Source organism: Strix aluco, chromosome 9 (assembly GCF_031877795.1).
Source record: "Strix aluco isolate bStrAlu1 chromosome 9, bStrAlu1.hap1, whole genome shotgun sequence".
Taxonomy (NCBI): Eukaryota; Metazoa; Chordata; class Aves; order Strigiformes; family Strigidae; genus Strix; species Strix aluco.
The window spans coordinates 6,895,192-6,917,616 of record NC_133939.1 but is presented as its reverse complement, the minus strand read 5'-3'; the positions used below and the strand labels follow the sequence as shown (position 1 = coordinate 6,917,616).

The window sequence follows — 22,425 nt, the reverse complement described above, 5'->3', positions numbered from 1 at the left end:
AGAAAGTGCAAGGCTTCCTGTTATGTGGGTGTGACAGCTATAGATAAGCAGAGACCTCTGGACAGGAAATCCGCCCAACTTCTGCACTGTGACTGGTCTGAAGCTTAGGAGCTCTTTTTAGACTGAAGCACCAACAGAATGAGACGGTGCTGGCCAGAAAATGGGGGACACACTGGAGAAGAGCTCTGAGGAGCCCGAGATCTCTTTGGACAATGAGTGTTTGATGAAAATGGGGGACCTGGTGGAAGTCTCGAGTGGTGAAAAGGTCAAGTTTGATGATACGGGCCTCTCTCTGGTGCTCCAGAATGGCCTGGAGAACCTTCGGCTTGAAAATTCCCTTACAGATGTCATCCTGTGTGTGGACAGCAGGGAATTCTCCTGTCACCGAGTGGTCCTTGCTGCAGCAAGCAATTATTTCAGGTAAGGCATGTAAGAAACAAACCCAATAAACTTACTTTGCTTCTTAGGCTTGAACTGTAGATCTCCAAGGAGTGTAAACTGGGTGCTAAACTCTGCAAATTTGAAGTAAGCCTGTAATTCCTGACATCTTTCCACTCTTTTTTTAAAGTTGGAGACTTAAATAAGGCAGGTGCCAAGTTTTGGATTTGCCAGAGTTCTGATACCAGCACTCAGCAAGTCCGCTGGAGGCATGCAAAGAAATGGAGAATGGTTGGCAGAGAAGTGCATGAGAAAATGGTGGTTTAACCAAGTATCTGTACCCGCTTGTATCATCCCTTTGGGATTCAGGCAAAGAGGAATATTCATTCAGATCACATGGTATTTTTCTTGAGATAGGACTGGGTTTGTGGAACTTGATAATTTTTCCCATTACCATTCTGTGGTAAAAATATATATGGCATAAAATTGTTGGGGAGGAAAGAGAAGGAATTTTCCATCTTTCCTAGGGTTACCAAAACTCAATTGCAATGGGAAATATCTCCTTGAAAGCAATTTTACTATTTCACCTCCCCCTTCTGGTCCTCTTGAATTTTTAATTCTTTCTACTATTTACTACAATAGATAGCCTATCTGAGACTACTGGCCAGCAAAAACAAATTTTAGAGACACAGAGGAACTCGGTATCAGTTTTAACACAGATTTTCCATTATCATTTAGACAATCACATTTGCATGGCTGGGATTTTTTTTTTCTTTCTTTTTTTACTGCTAAAGTGGTCAGATGACTGAATAGCTACAGAGGAAACATGAGAAAAAAGAACCTGTGACCACTTGTGACATGAGTGGAAAGCTAATTTTAATGGAGTCTAGTAAACTTTGCTGGTAGTGCCTGGAAGAACAGTTCTGCTTTTATCATCTCATAATAGAGGTTGTGTCTGTGAATATGCAGAGATAGGTATTATTTCTACAGATAGACTATATATACTGCATATGTGAAAACGTGCAGCTAAAAGCAGAGATGCCCAAATATTTCTTACCAACATTGTGTTCAGGAAGGAAAGCAGATGCACAAGATAAAATCAGAATTACCATAATGATACTTTGATAAAAAAAATTTCCTCTTCCACAAGGAGGAAAGGTGATGCAGTCAGAAAGGACTTCAACAGTTAAAAACAGGCAATACAGTTTTCCAGTAACTACTGTTGGTTGGTTTTCCACTGAGCCCTGAGCTACAGCCTGTCCCTTTGAAGGAAGGGGGATACCTGGCTGGAGGGCATCTCATCCCAAGGCAATTGCACACATGCGTAGGGTCTGCCCCCTGCGCGCTCGTGTTTGGCCTGGTTTCCCACGGTGTTGAGATTAATTATATCACACTGTCTGCCTGTCTGTCAGTGCCTCTTGTCATGACTCTTTGGGTTAGTTTCAATCACGTTTGGCAGAGGGTGGAAATCTCAAGTGCCCACAAGTTTGATGGAAATCAGTAGCTAGGCGGAGGAGAGATGCCGGGACTGGGACCCAGAGGTGCTCGGCTGGGTGATGAGCACCGTGTCCTGGCCAGCCAACACATGCAGGGCCCAGAACCAGCCAACGCACGCACTGCCCTGGCTCGGCCGGGCACAGCCAGCCAGCACAGAGCTGCGTGTCCCGAGAGGGACAGCAAAATGTGTGCGAGAGGAGTAAGGAGAGAGAATGGAGGGCTCAGGAAGGGGAAGCTGAGGTTACTGTGAAGAGGGAAAGGAGGACGCAAGTCTGCAGGGAACTGAGCTTCACTAGTTCTGCTACTCACAGGGAGGCTTGTTTCATCTTGTCATAATTCACTAGAAGCTGCATGGACCCAAAGAAAGAAGAAATTCTTAAATCACATTATTCCTGTGAGTACTTTCCATGCTATTACAGGGCCTCTAACACCCTTGCACAGGAGCAAAGCAAGGGGACCCTGTGAGTCACGGGCTTCATTCCCCTGCAAGAGCATGTTACACAACTCCTTTCCTGAATGTTGGGAGCCACAATGCAAGCAACCTATAGCAGCTGACTTAAACACAGTTAAACAAAGTTAACAACTTCTAGTCCTTCCTTCAGCACTTCTTGAGAGTCAGTAGACTACTAGTAGACTTCTGACACATCCTGCATCTATAGACATAAAAGCATTAACTCTCCATTTACCTGGATGAAGGTAGCAAAGCAGAGAAGAGAAATACAAGCTGACCAAGGTGGAGCAGTAGTTCTTTACTCCTGCACTGCCCAAGGTAGTGGGAGAATGGGGCCAGGACAGGTTGAAGCAATATTTTCCAGAGCATCCTCAAACTCCAGCACGGTTGTTTGAAGTGAGGTTCATAATTCCAAGCACAAGCACTCCAGTGTGCGTGGGTGTTTAAGAAGTGTTTCATGAACTGCAACCCTGTATTTATTTCTCTGAGATTTCTCCCTGTTTTTTCTAAGTTCACTCATTTTTAGGTATCTAAATTTGACCCCGGGCCCTCACTTCAGATGTGCATTTCTTAGAGTAAATGTTGGTTCAAGGCTTAGTTTAAACAGGGACAGAAAACAGGGAAACAGACAATGAAATTAGTTGCCACATCTGAAGGATTTAGAGCCCCAGAGAAAATAATCACATACCTCTCTGGGTAAGTACAGAAAGGTTCAGAAACAGCATTTTAATCCCCAGGAGAGCACCTCAGCCTGATCAGTCCTGAGTGGTGTCAGGGTGTTCCCTCCGGCCGCACGCAGGGTGGCAGTGAGGTCCACTCCATCCAAACAGAAGGAAAGCCACTACAGGAGTCAGCTCTCCTGGGTAGTGCTGCCCTATTCAGCCCTGCCACCATCTAGAGAGGAGTACTTGTGGGAGAGCATGGTGTGACTTCTGCAGGTTGCAGCCATGTTACATGAATCCGTATCCTATGAGACTGGGAGTGGATGGCAGCTGTAACGCAATTTCACAGATTAGGAGACAGATAGGTGAAAGCACTTGGACATGATCCCTGTGAAAAGCCTCCACTAGAATCCCGAGGCTGGTTTCTGAGCAGCCTTGCAATGGTGTAACGCTGGATATCTCTAACTGACCTCCATCAAACAGTCCGGCTTTGTGGGACAGAAATGAGTGCTCTCACCACCCCGACAGGGATGGTTAAATACAAGACTGGAGTCACCAATTTAAGAGATAAAAGGAACAAGAGCAGACAACACCTGCATCCGACAACGGCCTACATTCAGATGAAGCATTCGGCACCTATCCATCTCATGCAATTGAAACGGCTGTTTTGTACAAACCTCCCTCTCAGTGCAGAAACCCCATTCCCAGGGAGAAGTGGGTACTGAGGACTGTTGTTTTCAAATGGTCACCCGCCTGCATGCCCCAGACATACAACATTCGACACTGCCAAAGGGAGAGGAGCTAAGGAGAATCCCAGCCTTGCGCTCAATGAAGTTAAGGAGCATTTTGTCTTAATGCCTTTCAAATACTATGATTTCAGTGGCAGCAGAAACTGGACCGTGGAATGGAGCAGAGCATGAATCAAAAACCTCTACCGAGCTGACAAGTGAAGGGAAAATGAGAATTTTGGCTGAACATCTTTTCTGACAAGTAACTTCTCTGCCCAAGTTTCCCACTCAAAAGTTAGGTCTCTTTATCCAAAAGGCAGTTTTATACACTGAGATAACTAATACCAGCTCTCTCTTGCTATAAAATCTCTTCTGAGGCAAGGAGCAGGTAGCTCAGAGCAACAAGCAGCTGGTATCTTCCATCCGTTTGCCATTCACCATGCCTAACTGCTTTGCAATAAAAACTGTTTACATCTTGGTTCCAGTAAGATGTGTCAATCAGACAGCTTTTATTCTGGCACCGCTTTTACAAGAAATGCATGGCCTAACTTTGGACCTCTAGCCACTTCCCAGGTTGCACTGTCCTGTCAACATTGTACATGACTAATAAAGAAGCACTTGGTATGCAGGGTAAAGAGCGCTTCTAATTACACTTTAGATCTGCACATGTTTTCACCAACGCAGTTACAAGTGGACTCACATACTTCTAATGTGTTGAGCCAGATTCCAAATGATGTGAAATCTCGTTCTCTGAATGCAGTGAACAAGACAGGACTGATGAAACTTCTAAATAAAATCAAAAGCATTGGAAGAAATACTTAAAACTATGAATTGAAAATGTAGATGAAGATGTGTGTGTTTGCCTTCCAGCTATCACAATGCAAAATGAGTTTAAATAGCTCTTAGAGAAATTTCTGATTTATATCCCACATGAAATATCTGACTAGTGCCAAAGGTGTGTGTGGTGGTCGCCTTTCAAAGGCAGTATTATCCACCAAAGAAGAGGTGGTATCAATACACATTAAATCACGGCACTTTCTGTCCAACAGTAGTTCTAGTTCATGATTATTCAAGTACTTCTCCAGCCAAGAGGTACCAACTCTACAATCCTACCATAAGCTCCCAAAATTTAGCACAGGAAATGTCTTAATTAGAAGGAAATCCATAAGCCGTTCTCTCCTGGCCTGTCCTTGGTATTAATGGGGTCAAAGATATGTTGGGAAGCTTAGAGGTGAGGCTGTCAGACATGTGGATCTGGTCTGGCCCTCAGGGTTCAGTCTAAGCAGAGTTCTGCAGCTCAGAAGCACAGGGGTATTGACCTTGCCAAGGGTTATAAAGTACATGTGCTAAGTGTTAGCAAAATGTGCAGAATGCTGGTGGCTAGGAGGTTTGGGCTTAATGAGCAGGGCCTGTACAAGAAACAGAAAGAGTAAGAGTCTGTAAGCGGCCGGCAGGTGAGACATCCCAACGGTTCTGCAGCATCAGTCCAGACACAGAGCACTACTCAGGGAAGGTCCCAGCTGCCTTTTGCTGCCAAGGAGCTCCAGGCCTACTGTAAAGTCCAGCTCTGTGTTCATGCCTTATCAAACTCAGGAGTAAAGAAGTATGAAAGCAACAAAAGTATTTGCCTTGTTACTTTGCTACAGGATTAATTGCATAAAATATGAAGCAATCAGAGTATTCTGTGTTGAAATCTATATAACCAAATGTTTTCAGAATGCTTCATCCTGGCTGGGATGCAGTAAAAGATAAATGTCTTTCTTTTCAGGGCCATGTTCTGCAATGATTTAAGAGAGAAATATGAAGAGAAGATCATACTTAAAGGGGTTGATGCAGAAACCATGAATATACTCTTGGACTACACCTACACCAGCAAGATGCTCATCACAAAGCAAAACGTACAGAAAGTCTTGGAAGCTGCCAGCCTCTTTCAGGTACAAATAACTCAAACGCACCGATCCAGTCTTGTTTCTCTGGCAACACCATGTCTTACCCTGGTTAACTCACTGCAAACTTCTCTGATTTCATGGGTTCTGGAAGCATTTTGTTTCATATTTACTTACACAGCCACGTACTGGAGTGCTGCTGTGCTGGGTGCCATGCAAACAGGCAAACAGCCAGGCTCTGCCTCCAAGAGCTGCTCCCACGTGCTGCCTGCCAGGCAGCAGGATTGTGTTGCTGGGACAGTGCTCCCCAAGGTTCAGGTCAGCCTGTGAAGGGCAGCCACCCTCCAAAAGAGTTAGTGGGCAGTGGCTGGCATGGCCAGCCAGAGCAGGGAGCTAACTTTGTCTCTCCCTCTCCATTGCCTTGAGATGGAGGCTCACCAGCCACAGTTAGCATCCTCCTTTGTAGGACTCTTGATGTAAAGGGATTTAGTCATGACCTGTGACTTGTGGGGAGTCAGACTTGAGCAGTGTTACTCAGCCTTTGGTGCATGAGGTATTCACGTGTCCTGTAAATCACCTGTGAGGTCTACCAAATTGCAGTCCTTGGTACCAAGTTGCAGATTGCTAACAAATTGCAACCAGCGTAACCTGCCAAGAGCCAATGTGTGTGTCCAGTCTTTTCATTAAGGAAGGCAAGAAACACCTGACTGCATAATCATCGTGGTTCATTATGAACTTTAGATTCTTGAATCTTACACGGGAGGTTTTGCTCTGAAATGAACCTGTGGCCTTTGGGGTAATGGGAGCTGGTACTTGCTGTGGGGAGAGAAGGGAAAGTTATCACAAAGTGCGCCCCAAGGTAACTCAGAAAAGGTGGTGTAGCTTTAATGTTGCCTGGGGCTGGAGTGCAGTAATGTACAGACATCTTCAGCAGACCAATACTGCAAACGGTAGCACTCAAAGGTTACTTTTGGTTCATTTTTCAGGACACTTTTTCGTGTTCTTTTCATTTTCTTCTGAACCTTTTTTCCTTAGGGTCATTCCTCAGGTGTTTTTTTCTGAAATCATCAAAAATGTAAACTTATATTTTATCCTCTTTTCCCTAGGTTTCATTAAAATTAAGATTAAATTTGATTCCTAAGGCTGGTGCTTTAAGAAAACTATCAAACACTGCCAGAGCAATGATAAAATTGTGAGGGGGCCATGAGCAAGAACAGTAAACTACCAAAACCTAAAAAACCAGAAATATTCAACTAAAAGCAGTGATCCCAAGTCTTACTGCAATGGTCTTGGATACTATGAAGATTTATAAGGCCTTAAAGCCTCACATTATACATGGGTGACGTTTTTGGCTGAAAATGTGTTTTGTGTAAAAAAGATTTAGTAACTACTAGCGTTCTGCCAGCTTCTCTCTGCTATTTATGCCGAAGAACAAAAAAAAACAGCTGAAAGAGTCAAATGTTTAATTTCAATATATCAACAGCTGAAAAGATTTATTCTGCAATTTATTGTAACATTTTTGTTTGGGAAATCCTTTCCTTTTCAATTAATGACATGTGAGAAAAGCAAATTCCACATAGAACTTTTTTATCTGACTAGCGACAATTTTTGGGAGTGCCTCTTTTCAATCTCTCAGACTTGACAAAGAGCCAAAAAAGAAATAACTTGCACAGTTCTAGATATTCCAGTATAGATACTCCACTTTTCTCTAGAAAGTATTTGTGAAAAAGTTTTACATAATTATGCCTTTCCTTAGTCCCTTACAATAAGTTTTGACCAAATGCAGCCAAAACTGACAGCAGGAAGTGGTGGAAGGTGACTGAGAGAGGTCCCTGATGCAGTGCACAGAGCTTTGTGCACAGAGGTTTCCTCCTGGGGGAAGCAGGTGAAGGGTTTGGAACAGGGAGCTGCTGAACAGCTAAGCCTCACCCTGAAGTGACCCAGACAAATTTTTTCCACGTAGAGCACAGTTGCCACATGAGTTCAGTAGTCACTCCCCTGTCTGGGCTGGCGGCTGCCCAGCCACCATGGTCGCAAGGCCAGGGCCCACCCTGGATCCAGCCCAGCACCCTCTGCCACCCACGCTGCCTGGGGAGCAGCTCATCCTTTCACCTCTTGGTAGGGCCAGGATCTCAGCTGCTTCTCAGGGCTGTGGCAGAGAGATCTGCTTCCCCTGTGGTAATTCAACAACAACCTTCAGACCTGTCTACACCCCTCCTGCCCCGCCAGGAACCTCTGTATTACCCCACTCCCTCAGCACCGCTTGCGTGAGGGGCCACGTCAGCTGCTTTGGTGAAAGCAAAGAGGTGGTGGGAGGGAAGCAAGCTCCTGAGGAGATGTAAAAGAAACAGTATTGATTGCCCCAAAGGGCTGCGATGGCCACTGCCATGGAGATGCCAGCTGCAGTGGGAGCAGCGGAGGATGCCCCCAAGCTGCCACACTCTGCTCTATCCCCGGGGCACAGCTGAAGCACCACCAGCCCGATGGCCTTAATGACTCCCAAAGCAGTTCTCATCCGTATGTTAATCCACTTTTCATGAGCAAGACACTATAAGGAAAATACCTTGCCAATAACTGAAAACCATCCTGTAGCCACTTGGCAGGGAACAGCCAGGGTGGCTGTGGCAGGACAGTGTTAGTTACACCACAGCCACTGTGCAGTGCCAGCCGTGCCAGCCAGGAAGGTGAGATTTGCTAACGAAGGGCTTCAGGGCAGCTCCAGGTCGGAGATCTGTTCCCAGGCTCCTAAAGCTGTCAGTTCCCCAGAGAGCCACCCCACAAGGGTCACTGTGCCCCTTCATTGCCTGGCTGGCTGCCTGCCGTGGGGCTCCCCTGGGACATGGGTGCTACTGCTGGGTTGGGACCTGCTGCCCCTGTGGTCGCTGGCAGAGCGGGTGGCCGAGGGCAGCGCGGCTGCGGGGTGCAGGATCTGACCCTGAACTGTGCTGCATACAGAGAGGGATTATGAATAAAAGCCCTTTCAACCACTGCTCCCTTCCCTTTCTGGGGGTTACAGCAGGAGGCAGGGCTGCTGGCACTGTTTGTGCTGGACTGTTGAATCAAAGCTGGGACAAGGAAGGACTTAAATGGGGAGAATAAATTTTATTATTCAGAGAGAAGGCCAAGTGGAGGCCAAGTAAGCGTATGGGATGTTTCTAGCAAGTACCCTGGATTCAAAGGGGTATTAGGAGAAGGACCCAGTTATTAAAGAAACTGTTCCCAGGAAACAGCTTTTAAAATGCCTGGGGTGGCATTAGGAGGGGTAGTCGTGAAGGGAAAGAAGAAAAGGTAGAGCTCTGCAAAAATAATCACAGCAGATGAAGCAGAGGCTCAGGGGTGTTTTCCTTCTGGGTGCTCTCCTGAGTCACTTGCTCTCATGGGACTGACTGAAGCGTGCTCAGCAAGTCTGGGGGACTTTTGAGGGGAGTTTTGTCTCTAAATGAAGGGAGTCATGGGGAGACAGGGCAGCATGGAGACGGGGAGCAGCAGCCAGGGAAAGTCCTGCTTTGATATGCTCCCAAGTGGTCTGACCTCTCTGGCTCAGCCCTCAGCGGTGCACGTTTCTCACACCCACACCTCGTAGTTCTGCATCTGTCTGGCCACAAACACAGCTACCCCGCGTGATTAGTGGTGCCGGTGTGCACCGCCTGGGAGAAAACGCTCTGGTGTCATCTTGTGAGTATCGCTCTTAACAAGCCATGTGTAAATAATTAGAGCACTCTACAGTGGTTGGGCCGTAGGCTGGTGAGAATGTCGTTTTGGGGTCTATTCCCAGACTTGTGGATGACTTGATTAGTGACCTTGGCAAATTTTGGGGTTTTTTTGCATCTCGTTACTGCCAACTTTTAAAGGACTAATGCTTAATCTGCCTCAGGTCTGAGGACTACTTGGTGTTAGCAAAGTCCTTTCAGATCCTCAGGGAAGTGCACTAGTGAGTTCAAAGTGTTAGCCTTGTGCTCGCCCAGAGAACAAGTAACGCGAGCGTGGCAGGCACTGAGGGGCCGCCGAGCTCTGCTGCGGTGCCACGGTGTGCCACTGACATATTTATATCACAACGGCAGCAACATATTCTGAGACCTCATGTACCCTTGTTCATCAGTCTGTTGCATTTCTCTAAACTCTTGACCACATCTAAATGTAAAACAGGAACCAGGTAGTCTGTACACAGCGTCTGTGATCGCTCGGCTCTGGTAAACAGTCTAAATATGTCAACATGACAGCGCCTGGTCTGGAAGATTCTACCCTAATTACTGAAACAAATCTACATACTACAGTGTTTAAAAATGTTTCGCTTCCTCTTGGCCCCTAAAGTACTGTTGTGCAACTCTCTCCCGTGGGACAGAATGAGTTAAAATGGTTTGCTTGCAGACACTGGATGGAAAAAGGACCCACAAACCATAGACGGAAATGCACAGCATCGGTTCTGACCCACCTTTCTGTATGTCGCTGTTTGCACTGCTCGGTGGCAAAAGCAACATGAAATACTGGTGCCCTATCCATATGTGAAATCACAGAGGTGATGGAAAACAGAGGATGAAGCACTGTAACTTATCAGTTCTACCTAAAACTAGTTCCCAATTCCTGAATAATCACCAGCAACCCAGCTCGCACCATAGTTCACAGCAAATGCTCTGCAGACATCTGTGGTCCAGGATCTGCACGTTTGGGACTCTGAAGTGGGGCTATTGTGCAAAGGAAATGAATGAGAGCAGTTGTGATGCCCTATTGAATGCAAACATGGAAAGTTCTTTGATTAAGCAGATTCTGTGTGTAAAATGCACTTCTATCTTTTTTTAACCAATGATGATGACAAGGAAAACAAAGGTCACTAAAACCTCCGAAGGCCTCCCCCTCAACAGACACTTGCCAGACAACCCTGGCTGTCAGGCAGCTCAAAGATTTGCTGATGGTCAATCTCTTTCTGCCATGTACTCCAGTACAGGACAGCATGCCCATACACTCTGGGGGGGTCACACTTTGGCCTAAACCCCCCAGACCTCAGCACGCATTTTCCACCACCCTTGCAAGGCCTCAGACACTTTTTGGACGGTGGGACCATAAATGCAGACCGTGGAGCCACGTGCACCCTAAAACCAGACTCCCTCCTTGCCGATCTGAGCTGACATGCTAGGTGAGGCAGGGTAAGCACATCTGAAGCCTGGGGACCTTATGTGCTGTGTAACTGCTGCTAGTGCTTTGAGATCTCATGGAGGGAAGGGGAATGGTAGGAAACCCTTTACTTTTGTGAAACAAATAAAATCCATGACTGTCACAGGTCTTCTGTGTCCTGCAAGAGGGAAAAAGATGCAGAGGGAGAAAATGCAACGCAGTATGGATGCAGAGGGAGAAAAAACAGTGGGAGGAAAAACTTTTCATTTCAGACTGCAGATTCTGGGACATACTTGTCCTCATATGACTGATTTCCTGTCTCCCCCAGCCCTTTGCTGTACTGCACAAAAGCTCCATAGCTCTCCTGTGATATGGTCATACAAGTAACTGCTCTGCGCTTACACATGCTTGTTCTGTCCACAGTTCCTTCGCATGGTAGATGCTTGTGCCAGTTTTCTCACTGAGGCCCTGCAGCCAGAGAACTGCGTTGGCATCCTGAGGCTGGCTGATGCCCACTCCTTGCACAGCCTGAAACAACAAGTGCAGAACTACATTATCCAGAACTTCACCCAGGTCCTGAACTATGAGGAGTTCCTGGAGCTGCCGGCCGACATTCTCTGCAGCACGCTGAAGAGTGATGACCTCTATGTCACGGAAGAGGCACAGGTGTTCGAAACTGTAATGAACTGGGTTCGTTACAAGGAGTCGGAAAGGTTTCCTCTCCTGCCATACGTGCTGGAGAATGTTCGGCTGCCCCTTTTGGACCCCTGGTATTTTGTAGAGACTGTTGAAGCCGATCAACTCATTAGACAGTGTCCAGATGTCTTTCCTTTGCTCCAGGAAGCAAGAATGTACCATCTGTCAGGCAATGAGGTGAGTAAGAAAGTAAGGTATCTGCTGCTCTTTCTAAATGTCTCATGCTTCTGCTCAAAAATCCCATCAGAAGGAGCAGTACCATGAGGCTGAAAAAGGTACTCACACTGAAGTTTCATTAACTGGTGCTACTGAAAAGTCAAGGTGAGCCTCACCAGTTATCCTGCTGATATACAGAGTTTAGAAGGTTTTGGTAGGTTGTTTTAAAACAAAGTGTATAGCTTCCTGTTTATGAACATCTGAGCTTGACCCTTCATACACACACTTGAGCAGCTAAACAAAGACCCCAGGGGACTTCCTCGTAAAAAGGCAAATGGTGTTACTCCTGACACCTCACCCTCTTAGCTATTATTTCAAGCCTAAGAAAGGAAGAACGATTTTCTCGCTAAACTGTGCCACAATCTGTAATGACCCTTTCAAATCTGAATATGTAACATCTCCATCTGTTACTTATGGGGGGAAATGTTTCACAAAGAGAGAACCTCCCATGAAGAAGACAGTCTCTTCCCAGAGGAGACGTCTGCCTATCTTCCTCATTTGCAGAGGTCCCTGCACCCAGAGACAGGTTCATCTGACATCCAGTTGAGTCCTGTCCTGCCTGCTCAAGGTAGGCTGTGGTGGATCTCCAGTTCTTCAATTGCCTGTCCTCTTTGGGAAGTTAGGTATCCATCACATCTCCTGGCCCAAAATATGGGGTAGAGGGGAGAGCAACCAGAGGTCAGATTTCACAACAGGAGCAAAGGTATGTGAGTGTGTGAGGAAACGTGTGTGTGTCCTCAGCCAGAGGAAGGCAGGAGCCCTCAGAAGCATGTTGTGGATCCATCGCTAACAGTGGATGTGTCACTGGCAGTGGGGGGCAGACCAAGGGCTCTTTGTGCCTGTGACTGTGCAAGACAGTACTCAACAAACTGGGGCAGTGCCAGCCAGTCTGGTGGGAACTCCTCGAGGAAGCCTTGCCCCACTCAACAGTGCTGTCAGGTCCATGCGGGGTAGATAAAGGGAGTGTTGCTCAGGTTTGAACTCTCATTACACTCATCTTCAAAGAGGCAGCCGCCAGAGGCAGCCCTGCCAGCTATCCTCCCTGGGGCTGACGCTTGGCAATGGTGACAGACAGGTTAAAAACAGATTTCTGAAAGCTTGCAAGTTCTGGGACAGATGTTTTAAAAATATGTGCCTAATAATTTGCTAAACATAGGGAAAACAAAAGATTTATGTCTGTGTAAATAGTATTTTTAATATAGATAAACTATGCCAATTTATAGAAACATGTTAAAAGTAGAAAGAGAAGTAAAACTGTAAGCAAGCTGCCTACTGTCACAGCATTTAAACTGTGTGTGCCTGCTTCTCTGGGGCACGCAGAGGGTAACAGCTGCAATTACTGCAGACCTCTCCCAGCAGACTTCGAGGGTCTGCAGATTGGCAAATGCCCTGTGATACAGCATAAGCAGAGGAACAACTTTATGTGCTTCCCGTGTCTTTTACGCTGCATTTCTTCCAGTATGAAAAATTTGGGGGTGGGGGAGGATAGAGAATGTTATTTCTTCTATCCTCCAGCACAGAGCCAGCATCCCTCAGGACACTAATGTACTCATTTCCACTTGCTTGCAACTATTTCCTCCAAGCAGAACACAAGTTTCCAAGCACTCCCTGCATTCTTTGCTCCTGGTGAACATCTACCCGGGAAGTGACTTTTTCTAGTGTCCCTGAAACAAAGACCTGGTCAATAAACTGAGCCAACAGGCAGTAAATTAGAGCTAACCACGTTTCAGAGCCTGGTACTGGCTTTAAATGAATCTTCTAATTTTGGCTTAAAATTAGGGCTTATAAACAAAGAAACAAATAAAAAAACCTCACAGTTGAGAATTGTTATTGCTTTGACACTTTAACATATCTCATCAGGACAAATAATGAGAGCACTTATTTTCTGCTAGTGCTAACTTCAGTCTTGCTCTCTCCAAGCTCCCCAGGGCATACACAAACCTTGGGGCCCTCCTACCTTGCCCTCACTCTGTCAGCCCAAATAAACCCTGTCCTTTTCAGCTGCTTCACATGCACCCAGCCTTGTCAGTAGTGCTCACCTTCATAGCTCTTGGTGCCACCCTGGGAATTCCCAAGAGGATCTGAAGGGATTCTAGTGGGTAGGCAAAAGCAACTAAGTCCAGTGTTGGAGAAATCCTGCTGAAAGAAGGATACAGCAACTTCTACTGGATGCTTCTAGCATGTTTTCCAGGCTTTCAACTTAGAGAGCATTTGATAATTGGTTCAGCTGATGTAAGCCAGTTCTGATTTGCAAAACAAGTAATCAGAAAAAAGGTCACCAGACCTCTCTGTAATCATAGGTGTAAGTGCCCTGTGTACTCACTCTGTCTTGCTTGCATTTAGATTATTACAGAAAGAACCAAGCCCAGGATGCACGAGTTCCAGTCTGAGGTGTTTATGATCATAGGGGGCTGTACAAAAGATGAGAAGTTTGTAGCAGAAGTGACTTGTCTGGATCCTTTGAGGCGAAGCCGCCTGGAAGTAGCAAAATTACCAATCACGGAGCAGGAGACGGAGAATGATAATAAAAAATGGGTGGAGTTTGCATGCATTACGCTAAAAAATGAAGTCTACATATCAGGTGAGGAACAAGACTTCGGGAGTGGAAGAGGGAAGCAGAGGGTTCTCACAATGTTTTCCAGCTTTTATTGAGAGCATGACTGAGGCAGCTTTAGGAGAATTAAGCACTACAGCTATTCCTAATGCTTTGGCTTTGAACAGGCTCCAGAGAAGCTCTGGATGTGTGAGGACACTGCCTAGCCCTGGCTTTAGTACAGGATGCCTTTGCAAATAATATTCATCTATATGCACGGCTACATGTGTGTAGCACACTAAACACTCAGTGACCATGGTCACGGAAGGGCCCCTGAAAACAGTTTACCAAACATAAAATGAAGAATAATTGCTGCAGGATCTTCTTGTAACAAGTCTATTTGCAGCTCCACATGCATAAGCAAAATCCTGCCAGAATCTGACTCATTCTGCAAGAATCTGTCAAGAACCTGCAGGGAACTGTAACCGCTGTTTGGTTGTTACCTGAAAACTGCATTTTCAGGAGCACTTCAACAGCCATCAGACAGGACTGTAAAAGTGCCTACCTGCTAATGGCAATATTAACTGTCAAAGCCAGATGAAACCCCACGGGCCAGACACACAGCATGGGTCTGAACAGCCCATTTGAGGCCCTCAGGATGAGAGCTGAGGAGACATATCTAACTTCTCACACGAATACAGCTGAGCTCCATGTAGGGGTTTGGTCCTGGAGCTACGGAGTTCTTACTTTGATAATCAAAAAGATTAACCTCAAGCTTACTAGTCAGTTTGACAGCTGTTTTTGATGACCTGTCAAAACCAAGTTTGATGATCTCGTTCTGCTTTCCAGAGGAAAAGTGATAGCAAGCTTTTAATCACTGTCATGTTACAGACCACAACACAGAGCAGTGTCTCCATGGGTAGGATACATTTTCCTGCGAAGTCACCCACCGAATTCTATGCTTACTTTAAACAGGAGAGTAGAAAGGAGAAGGGAGGGCTAAAGTGTGAATGCTTTGCTTAAGTATGAATAGCAGTCCATTGCCTTTATTCAAATATCTTACACTGCATTCTTTATTTTGGGAATCCACATATTTTTATTATTCCAATTTAAAGTTGGGATAACTGGGATAAGAATTAGATTATTCCTTCCCTGATTATAGATAAAGGAGGTTTTTCCTTTCAGCCCACCATACGCTGGTGGCAGACCCTCTGTTAAAAGTTAGCTGTAGAGGGGAGCATAAGTCAAACATCCCAACTAGGGAACATCCCTCACACTTTCACACCCTTGAGTTGAGAGATCTCTTTTCGATTTGCCTTTAATCTTTTACCCTTTCCTCTTTTTCAAGGTCACAGACTTTTTGCTTCCTTTTATTCCTGACATATTTTCCAGTGTCTCTTCTCTGCTTTTCTTTTATGCTCTATCCAGGCTACCTCCCGGCCAGGCTAACACCTTCCTTGCTATGGTGAGTCTAAACTGGCTTTCCTCTTGCTGCTATTCTCACAGGTCCTCTTTCTTCCTTCTCTGCTTAATTTCATATCTTTGACTCCCTCTCTCCATTCCCTCTTAGCCTTCCTTCTCTCTCCTTTTCACCCTTCCCACTCAAATAAAAATCTGAGTGGACCGAAGTCATTAGTAGTTTTTTTCCAGCTAAACCAAATTATTAGTGTCTCAATCCTGATTAAACATCTGCGTCCTCCTGCATGTCCTTCTACTCTTGTTTTCTTTCTTCTAGCTCCTGTGACTTGGTTCTTTTCTAACTTGACTTGCATCTTTCCTAACTTGATCTCCCCTCCCATGTGCTCATTTCCCTCAGTATCTTGGTACAGTTTGGAGTCTTCCTTGCTCTTTTAGTATCTGAACAATATGAAAGTCATTTGCACAAGATTATGACTATTTTTAGATCACCATTTCCCCAAACAGTCTAAATGCTTTGACTGGATGGACTGAAACACTACATTTGTAGTGTAACTAAAAATGGCATAAGTGATCACTCACCATTCTGGTACTTTTACTAATTTGGTTACAATTTTTCCTCAGATTAGAAAGAACTGTCGTCTAGAGAAAGAACAGAAACAAAATAAACCTCCAGTTCTCTCAGAAATCTCTCCCTGCTCCCTGATGTGCAGCAAATTCTCCCGCCCAGTCCAGCTCAGGCTCCTACCAGAGTTTCAGCCTGTGAGGAAAGAACAAGCTCATGTAAAAAGAAAATTTCAAGGGAGGGTAAGGGGAACACCTGCAGCCTCTCAGCCCCATTGTAACCATGAATGCTGCATTCAGGCCCTTCAGCCACTTCAGCTATTTGAGTGCAAATAAAATTCAACACATACATGTGAAAAATACGGAGACAAAAGCATTACAAACGACTCTTTCTAGCATGCTAATTATCTCCTATTCAGTCTGTTATTTGGCCCCGAGATGAGCTCCATCAGTTTGCAGTGATCTGGCTGCGGTACAGAATACCAATGAAGGCAGACACTTTCTTAATGGAATATGAATTCTCTTTTCAGTATATTCACAAGTGAAGCAAATGTTTAATCAGGTCGCAGATGATGGAATAAGCTACCCAGTCTGTAAATGTGGTTTCAGGCTTAACTAGATCCATTTGTATTGCAGTTACACCAAAAATTATATGCAAACAAAAGTGCTTGTTTAAGTGCTCTTCGCTTTAGCATGAGTAAAGATTCACTTGCAAGTCAGCTCTAGAATGAGTTTGCAGGGTCCAATTCTGACCTTCAATCTATAAATATGAAGCAAATCCAAGTCAGTAGAGAAAGAGACCCAAAGGAGCAGTACAAAAAAGAGATCCCAGCCGTATGGTCCCAAGGTTGAATAGTAAAACTTCTAACATGTCATGCAGGACTGCTGTTGATAGGAACTCAGAGTCAGGTCTTTTGTTTTACTGTGTAAACCTCTAGGCTAGCTGACTGGATCTACCCTGCACAAACTGGCAGCTCAGTTCCCCAGTGCAGGCCTGTCTTCGAGGGGTTTGGCACTACCAGCTGCAGCATCCTCCACTATCTTATTTAAATCACATTTATTTATTTATCACTTTACAGCGTTCTGCAAAGCCCTAGTGGTGCACAAAAATCTCCTGCATATCACCATGCTGTGTGGTTGGTCATTCACTCAGTATTAAAGTGAAAGGGGTTGTGGTCTGGTGAAGTGAGGAACAGTGATTTATCTTTACTGAATATTTAGTTGCAGAAATTGTTCAGAGTTTCCTTCACTATTAAGTAAGCTAAATGCAGAAATTTTCATCTGGTATAACAGGACCAGGCTATTGGTGTAGGTAATTAAGAAGCTAACAATAAGTACCAATGATTTATTTTCTGTTGTGAGATAACATTTTAAAATTTAAACATACTGAAGATTTTGAGTAAATACAAGCTATGCTATCATATTTACTTGTGTCATGTACACTGCAGGTGGCAAAGAAACAAAGCATGATGTCTGGAAATACAACGCCTCCATCAACAAATGGATACAAATTGAGTATCTAAATATTGGGCGATGGAGGCATAAAATGGCTGTGTTGGGTGGCAAAGTATACGCCATTGGTGGGTTTGATGGCATGCAGAGAATCAACAGCATGGAAGCATATGATCCCTTTCATAACTGCTGGTCAGAGGTAAGATGCTGCATCACATAACATTTTACTAATTTGGAACGTTTTAATTAGAAAAAGTTAGGGCTTTGAATCATAAAAATGAACAAGACAGGATCTAGTACAATTCTGGTCTGTAAAAACCCTAAATATTTTTTTAATAGAAATGTGCATCCTTTAGAAGGTAAAAATCACAGGATTGCCTGTCAATCGTTGTCTGTGAGACACCTGCTGCTAACTTTCCTTTTCTTAGGTGGCTTTCAAAGATAGTAGTCCATAAATCAGTGAGAAAAAAACATAGTAAACATGAACCAGAGTATAGGCTGAAAACTACTGCTCTGATATATATATACACATATATAGATGTAATGTGTATATCAATCTGTGCATTATATATGGTATGGGTTATACATTTAAGTTGAAAGTACAGGTTTCAAGGTAAACAGGCTGAAAAAAACCCCAGTTCTACTAGCTGTACTCCAAGCAATGAGAGGAGAGTATTAGGCAGTCAATTAATCCATGAAAATAATGAGATTAGGCATCATAATGGCAGATACAAACCCTAGTTTTTAGATGATACAAAGCAATGTGGAAGAATCTAACAACCACAGCTGCAAGTAGAAAGATCAGTACAAACAAGTTTCTTGTGTTTTTTCAATGTACATAAGTATGTAAAGGAGATTTTGGGCATTTCTGACATTTCCTAGCTTTTGAATTGTTGATAAAGTAATTGTAATAATAGCATTTAAACAGAGCATATTTTTATTATGGGTTTTACAGTCTTAAGAAAAAGCTGAAACATACTAGAAAAGCTGAAACATTCTAGAAATGTCATCTTCTGAACCATACCGATCATCTTAAAAGGGATGTCTGACTTAAAATTCAGCAGGCTCCCGCTCTGTAGACATCAGTCTAACTACCTCAGATGGTTACCAATGATTTTTTATGGTCACACAGGCTGCTCCCCTCATGGTCAATGTAAGCTCCTTTGCAGCAGCGAGCTACAAGAAGAAACTCTACGTGATTGGGGGAGGACCCAACGGGAAGCTGGCGACAGACAAGACTCAGTGCTATGATCCTGCGACCAACACGTGGAGCCTGAAAGCCGCCATGCCGGTAGAAGCCAAATGCATCAATGCTGCAAGTTTCCGTGATCACATTTATGTTGTGGGTAAGTGAAGTGTTAATGGTCCTTCTTGTCTAGACACAGCAGGGCTTGTTTCTGTGTGTTAGTTTTACCCACAAACTCGATGGAGTATAATCAAATGGTCAGATGGCTCTTCCCACTGATCTTAGTGAGGGATAGGAATCCAGCACATTCACAAACAGTAGTGAAGAGTCACCAAGTCAGACTCCCAGTTAGTGTGGCAGGTATCTTGCAAAGTTGGAGCTAGCCCAGAGACAACTTAAAGCCACCTAAAGGTGCGTTCATAGTGGCAAGGGCATGACCTCATGGCTATATCATGTCCCCTCTCCCCTCCAGGGGCATTATACAGCCCACTGCATACAGGATTTATGTAGGGATATGAGTACTAGGAGCGGAGTCACTGATACCCAAAGACCCAGACCTCTGCACTAGATCATGCTTGGGGTTAATTCAGTCAGTTGCCAGAACTGGAAGCAAAGATGAAAGAACAAGCATTTAATGGTGGTGAGCTGAACTGTGGAGGGAGGAGAGAGCCTGCACACATCTCCAGATGGTGCTGGAAAAAACAAAAGAAAGAAAGTGGAACATTTGTTCCTCAGTTCTGAAAAGTTCTTCCTCCCTCTCTCAGTCTTCCTGCAGAAAGTTTCTCACTTACAGTATAATCAATATGGTGCTGAGAGCTGGCATAGAGCCAGAGTATCACCAAATAATGATGTTCTGAAGGGAGATTTACAATCTGCATGTGTGTGCACATACATATATATATATATATATGGGTGCACCTTGTGTGTATGTAAATACCTCGTGCTTCTCCTCAGCACAGGAACTGACCTCACCCTTTTTGTACAGGATGACAGAAAGAAGGAGAAGGCATGACTTATGGGCTAGCTGATACAACTCCTGATAAAAATTGACACAATACTCCAGTTACATTCATTCAGCATCTTTCAGACAGGAACATCCACCAGTAAACCTATTGTTTACCTATCTGAGAAACAAGTCTAGTTCAACTGGATAGAAATCAGACCCACCTGAAGTTTAAAAGATAAAAGAGCATTTGGTTACTGCATCCAAAGCAATCACATTACCCAGACAAATGAATTACCAACTGTCAGATGAATCACTGTAACTAACAACATGTATGTTTTCAGTCTGCTCCAACTGGAAAATAAAACTTGTTTAAGTCACCTCACAAAGAGGTGACTCACATCCCTCAAGTACTGGACTAGTATTGTCAAAACCAGCATTTATTATAACTGTAATAGATAAATGCTCACTTTGCCAGCAGGTAGGATCCCAGACATTGTTGCACATTACCAGTAAGACCCTGGTTTCAAGGTTTCCCCAGCCCTATTCTATACAGCTGCAATAGAAGACACATCCAGTCCCTGCAAATTTCAGAGTAAGAACCATTTAGCTGTTGGTACACTCTGGAGGGAATATATTTCCATAGCCTTTCTTGAATATTGAGGTACTGACCATTTTTCAAGAGAAAAGGACCCTGCAAAATTGGAAAAGGTGCACAAAAGGTTTGAAGGATGACTGCAGGTTTGGGAAACGTGGAGAAACTGAAGGTCACTCTGTTTCGCATACTGGTAAGAAGTTTATTGGTTCAAACCCCTAAATGAGGAAGGGGCTTTTGAAAACAGTCAGCTCCAGGCAGAAGGAGGTTTGATGGAGAGATGGACACTGAAGTTAGAGGAGTCAGTGAAAAAATCATGTACGTATTTCTAATAGTGATGGCTCACCACACCTAGTCCTTCATGATCTAAGCTCTTTTAAACAAGACTGTATTTTTCTAGAGTTGTGTCCTTTGCTGAAGCAGCAGGTATGAGAAAGGTCTGTTGCTGGGTGCACTGTGGTCACACCGCATGACCACAGCAGTTTGTTCTGGCCTTAAATTCCACAGCCTTATGAACAATAAGTGTCCTTCTGCGGATCTGGCTTTCAAAACAATAAAGTATCCTGTGACCTTGTTTTTTCTTAGCTTTGGGGCATAAATCATTCTTACAAATGTCAGGAATGGAGCTTTGTTGAAGTGGGTGTTTTAATTAAAGTCTCTTACAGGAATGGCCAGTGCAAACTGATATCCATTTCCTCTCCAGGTGGGGCAATGAAAGCACTCTACTCCTACAGCCCTCAAGAAGACACATGGTGCCTGGTGACTCAGTTCACCCATGAGAGAGCCAGTTGTGGGATTTCACCCTGCAACAACAAGCTGTTTATCACGGGGGGCCGAGATGAAAAGAACGAAGTCATTGCAACAGTGTTGTGCTGGGACCCTGAAACTCAGAAGCTGACAGAAGAGTGTGTCCTGCCTCGGGGGGTGTCTCACCACGGGAGCGTTACCCTCAGGAAGTCTTACACGCACATCCGTAGGATTGTGCCTGGGGCAGTTTCTGTCTGACCTTAGGAGAACTGCAAAGAAACCCAATACCTCCGTGCCCCTGTGACACAGACTGCAGTGATGGTGGTTTTTAGCTGCAGGTAGCAATGGATGGAAATACCGCCACTGGGGTCCTCTCAGGGGTATCTGTATATATGCTCAGTCCTTGCATTTCCTCTGTACAGTATATCCTTAAATTATCTTAATTCCTTCCCTACACAGAAAAACAAAGGGACCAGCTGTAGTTTACTCCTGCCAACACAATACCTCCAATCAGGCAAAGAAATGTGATGTGTAGGTGGGAAATTTACTTCCCAGCTGTGTCTGCCCCGGAACATGCTTGAACTGGCTCAGCCTGGTCCTGAAGTTTGTTCAACTATTTATTGTGTTAAACTGGATTTGTAGCACCTACTAGTGAAAAAGAGAAGATGCATTTTGGAATGAAAGATTTGTAACTTTGGTGAAACGAACGTAATGTCATTTCCTCCGAGGCTGTACTTTTTTCCAGTGGTTGGTGTGTTAGATTAAGTTAAAACTGGTTGGTTGGTTTGTTTGTTTGTTTGCTTGAAGACACTTTGTTAGTTTTTCAATTCTGCGTGACCAAAGAAATCCATCTCAGTTTGCAAACCTTGCTGTCATTCCCAAGAAAGAGCCTGCACTGGCTGCAAATATAAATGAACGCTAATCTGGTTCCACTGAACGTTCATTGTAGCTGTTTTCTAATAAAGCAGACCAAAACCTAGTTTCCCTTTTGTTCTATTCTGGGGTGGTTTGCTGTTCTGCCCGAGAGGCTTTTTCCTCTCTCAGTTGCCGGCACAGTGCCCCCGGCCGCTGGCATCCCCCCCGCCAACCCCACTGGGTGGCAGTGCTCTCCCAGGAGTTTTCTCACGGGTGTTGAGTTCCTGGAATGCAAACGCACAGAACAGTCTCCTGGAGAGAAAAACAGTTCCAGGTACTGTTCCCAGCCTGATTCCTGGGACCGTCACACGCTGTACCAGAAGGGGCAAATGTGCAACAGGCCAGGAGGGCCCGAGTCTCAAGTCTCAGCATCTGGGTCAGTTGTAGAGAAAGAAAAATAAACATTGAAGAGGTCACACCCAGGACACTCTGGGACACTCTTGGCCAAAGG

At 44.7% G+C, this 22,425-nt stretch overlaps 1 protein-coding gene across 1 annotated transcript; it reads left to right on the top strand.

Annotated features, from left to right (window-relative positions):
- Nucleotides 1-87: 87 nt before the first annotated feature.
- KLHL6 (kelch like family member 6) lies at nucleotides 88-22,038 on the top strand. Its single transcript, XM_074833601.1, has 7 exons — nucleotides 88-420; nucleotides 5,485-5,650; nucleotides 11,135-11,584; nucleotides 13,967-14,204; nucleotides 17,585-17,787; nucleotides 18,721-18,934; nucleotides 21,016-22,038. Exons 1-7 carry the CDS (start codon nucleotides 161-163, stop codon nucleotides 21,315-21,317), a joined length of 1,833 nt encoding a protein of 610 aa, XP_074689702.1. The 5' UTR covers nucleotides 88-160; the 3' UTR covers nucleotides 21,318-22,038.
- Nucleotides 22,039-22,425: the final 387 nt, after the last annotated feature.

What these genes read in the sequence shown, in the direction of transcription:
- KLHL6 (XM_074833601.1), top strand. Translation starts at nt 161, where the DNA reads ATGGGGGACACACTGGAGAAGAGCTCTGAGGAGCCCGAGATCTCTTTG. An exon ending in GCAGCAAGCAATTATTTCAG is followed by an intron (nt 421 to 5,484) that starts GTAAGGCATGTA and finishes CTTTCTTTTCAG; the next exon opens with GGCCATGTTCTGCAATGATT. An exon ending in TGATCACATTTATGTTGTGG is followed by an intron (nt 18,935 to 21,015) that starts GTAAGTGAAGTG and finishes TTTCCTCTCCAG; the next exon opens with GTGGGGCAATGAAAGCACTC.